The sequence below is a fragment of the Ylistrum balloti genome, unplaced genomic scaffold (assembly GCF_031769215.1).
Source record: "Ylistrum balloti isolate Yb309-2 unplaced genomic scaffold, AGI_CSIRO_Ybal_v1 Utg369606, whole genome shotgun sequence".
Taxonomy (NCBI): domain Eukaryota; kingdom Metazoa; phylum Mollusca; class Bivalvia; order Pectinida; family Pectinidae; genus Ylistrum; species Ylistrum balloti.
In genome coordinates this window covers 877832-881219 of record NW_026781884.1, presented here as the reverse complement: position 1 = coordinate 881219, position 3388 = coordinate 877832, and the positions used below count along the sequence as shown (strand labels likewise).

Sequence of the window (3388 nt, the reverse complement as noted above, 5' to 3'; positions counted from 1 at the left end):
GATCTTGAGATTATTTCAAAAGCTGGTGCTAGATTTGCTGATTATTTACCGTGGCTGCGTAAGAATATCCCAGTGCTTGTTGGTCTTCACAACCATATTACTCTGTACGTTTGGCTTGGTACCTGTGATTTGACTGTCAAGCGAGGACCTTTCATTGAGTTGCGTCATGTGACCTGTGAAAGTGCCCATTCCTATTTAGTGCATTACATTACAAGTTTTAGGAAATTCATTTCTTCTTTTTCCTCGGTTAGTTTGATTTTTGTGGAAATTCCTCCCTATTCCATAATAGAGTGGAACCGATCCAAAGGTCATACTGATCCTGAGTCGTTTAAGAGTCAGGAAGCCAGTCTTAGGGAAAAGTTGTGTTTTTTGAATGATTTCCTAAAGTCTGTAAACTATGACTTGGGAGTTACCTCTCCTTCTTTAAGGGTTGACCTACTTCGTTATAGGAAAGCCAAAAATCAGGAAAACTACAGGGTTTCGGTTAATTTGAAATTGTATAAAGATGGAATTCACCCAGGAGCTATTCTAGCACGCTGCTGGTTGAAAAAAAATTGTTGTATCCATTTTGGCTGTGTGTGTGTAACCACTTACATACAGTTTACACCTATATATGTGTAGTTGCTATTTTTAGGTACATATTTTGCTAGGTGGTGTCATGTACTGCGTCACTCAATGCTGGTACCCGATACCGAGTGCCTTGTAGGTAGGGGAACTTCCCAATCACTTGGTTAACTCGAGTCATCATTTGCTAGTTTTGAGTGTAGGTATATTGCCATTGTATATATATTTTATAGTGGATAAATTTTACTTGTATATTTTATATAAGTTGTACTTTGATCTGTTATGGCTTCTAAAGCTACGCCAGGTGACCTAGATAATGAACCCAGCACCAGTGACCTACACAATATATCTCAGGCAGAGATGGAAATGATCAAGGTCCTGAGTGCCACGGGTAAATTCAATATAACACCCAAAAAGGAAAAACTTCCAGGTTTTGGGGAGGGTTTCATTAAGACGAGTACTCCTCATGTTGGTAGGTTTGAGGATGAATATGAGGCCGACCGTGGACAGCTTAGCTATCAGGCTAGTCGCAGGTCTCATCATGATAGTTTGTTGGTTAAGGCCCCAGAAGTACCCAAGATACCTCCATTTTCTGGAGAAGAGCCTCCTATTAAAGGAGACGTGACCTATAGGGAATGGCGTTTTGAGGTGCAGTGCCTCACAGATGACCCAGACATTTCAGATAGTGTTTTGGCTCAGTCCATTCGTAGGTCGTTGCGTGGTACAGCGCGACGAATGCTTATGTCATTAGGGAATAGTCCAGATTTGACATTAGTCCTCTCCAAATTGGATAATTTATTTGGAGACATCAGTACAAATGGCATGATTATGCAAGAATTTTTTAATTCTTGTCAAAAACCAGATGAGTCAGTCACAGATTTTGGCTGTCGTCTGGAGTCAATGCTACATGTAGCTGTTGAGCATGGCTATTTGGATAGGTATTCAAAGAGCGAGTTGCTACGGCATAAGTTTTGGACTTCGTTGTCTTCGGATAGATTAAAGAGTCAGACTAGGCATAAGTATGACACTATTAAAGATTTTGACCTGTTGCTTAGGGAAATTAGAAGAGTGGAGAAAGAGTTGAGCTTACAAGATACAGCTAGTGGCTCTAATAACATCAAACCTTCTACAACTTCTTCTTCGAAGGTAAAGGCCCGACAGCAGTCGGTTACCACTGAGTCGGTGTCTGATGGTCAATCACTAGAACAGAGGTTTCAGTCCTTGGAAAAGGATATGAAGGCACAAATGCAGCTGGTTTTGAACAAGCTTGATAGTTTAGGGAAAAGTTCAAGTGACGATGGTAAGAAAGGGAATAGTTTCAAAAAGAAGGGTTACTACGGTAACAACTCTAAGGGTCAAGGTCAAGGTCAACAACAAGGTCAAGGTCAAAAACAGGGCCAAGGTCAAAAGAAAGGTCAAGGTGAAAATAAGAGCCAAGGTCAGGGTAAAAACCCAAAAGAGTAGGGGTCTCTACGGGTGGCCGCGTAGTGACCTCAGATGCTAGTGTTAAAGGCCAAGTCAATTTAATTGATAGACTAGTAGGTGTCTCAAATGAGAGCACTATTTATCTGGACAAAAAGGAGTTCAGGGCACTAATAGATAGTGGATCTATGGTAACTACTATATCACAGAAAGGGTTTGAGTCCTTAAAACCTCAACCAGAACTTCACAGTTTGGAGTCATTGGGACTTGAAGTCTCTGTGGCTGATGGTTCAAGATTAAAGTATCTTGGTTATATTGAGTGTACTTTTACTCTACCTTTTTGTGACAATTTCAATATGCCCGTTCCAGTGCTTGTGGTTCCAAATACTGAGCACAATGGAAATTGTCCTGTTATAGTAGGAACAAATGTAATAAAGCAGTGTAAGAACCTGGTTGATGAAGGATTATGTGAAAGTATTCCTTCAGCATGGCAACTGGCCATGGACAGTATCCACTGTGATCAATTTGTGGTCAAGTCCATAAACAGGAAACCTATTAGGGTACAACCCTTTGAGTCAGTGGTTGTTGATGGTTTAGTTAGGGGTTTTGATCCCGCAATTAACCAGGTTGTTACTGAGAACTTATCTCTGGACAATCTTAATTATACTGTTTATCCTAGAGTGGTTAATATGAACCAAAGTTCAAGTGTCGCTAGACTTCATGTTAAGATCTGCAATATAACCGCCAAGGCTATATCGATCAGACCTAGATCTGATTTATGTAAAGTCCAGAGTGTACAAATAGTAGATAACCTAGCATCGGATGTAAAGAGTGTTGTCCCTCAATCACAACCTGAGGAGTTGGGTGTAGTTATTGATAGAGACAATTTGAGTACTGACCAGCTAACTGAAGTCAGTCAGACTCTCAGTAACTGGAGTCATGTGTTCTCAAAGAACCCAAGTGACTTAGGAAGTACCAGTATTACCAAACATAGGATTGAGTTGTTTGATGAAAAACCTTTTAAGCAACCATATCGTAGAGTTCCACCTGCTATGTTTGAGGAGGTACGCCAACATGTTAAGGACATGTTAGACATTGGCGTTATACGGGAATCAAATAGCCCCTTTTCCTCGAACATAGTATTAGTGCGAAAGAAAGACGGTTCGCTTAGGTTCTGTATCGATTACAGAATGTTGAACTCTCGTACCAAGAAAGACGCCTATATGCTCCCTAGGTTTGATGATGTTATAGACACGTTGAGTGGGTCTAAGTATTTTTCAAAACTAGACCTGAGGTCAGGATACTGGCAAGTGGAGATGGAGGAGGAGGATAAGCATAAGACTGCCTTCTCTGTGGGAAATCTCGGGTTCTATGAGTGTAATAGAATGGGATTTGGACTCAC

The 3388-nt window shown here is 40.8% G+C and overlaps 1 protein-coding gene across 1 annotated transcript; it reads left to right on the top strand.

The window, feature by feature from the left end:
• The first annotated feature begins 846 nt into the window (after positions 1–846).
• On the top strand, positions 847–2028 carry LOC132546507 (uncharacterized). Its single transcript, XM_060210228.1, has 2 exons — positions 847–1090; positions 1136–2028. The coding sequence occupies exons 1-2, from the start codon at positions 847–849 to the stop codon at positions 2026–2028; spliced, it is 1137 nt and encodes a 378-aa protein (XP_060066211.1).
• The last annotated feature ends 1360 nt before the right edge of the window (positions 2029–3388 follow it).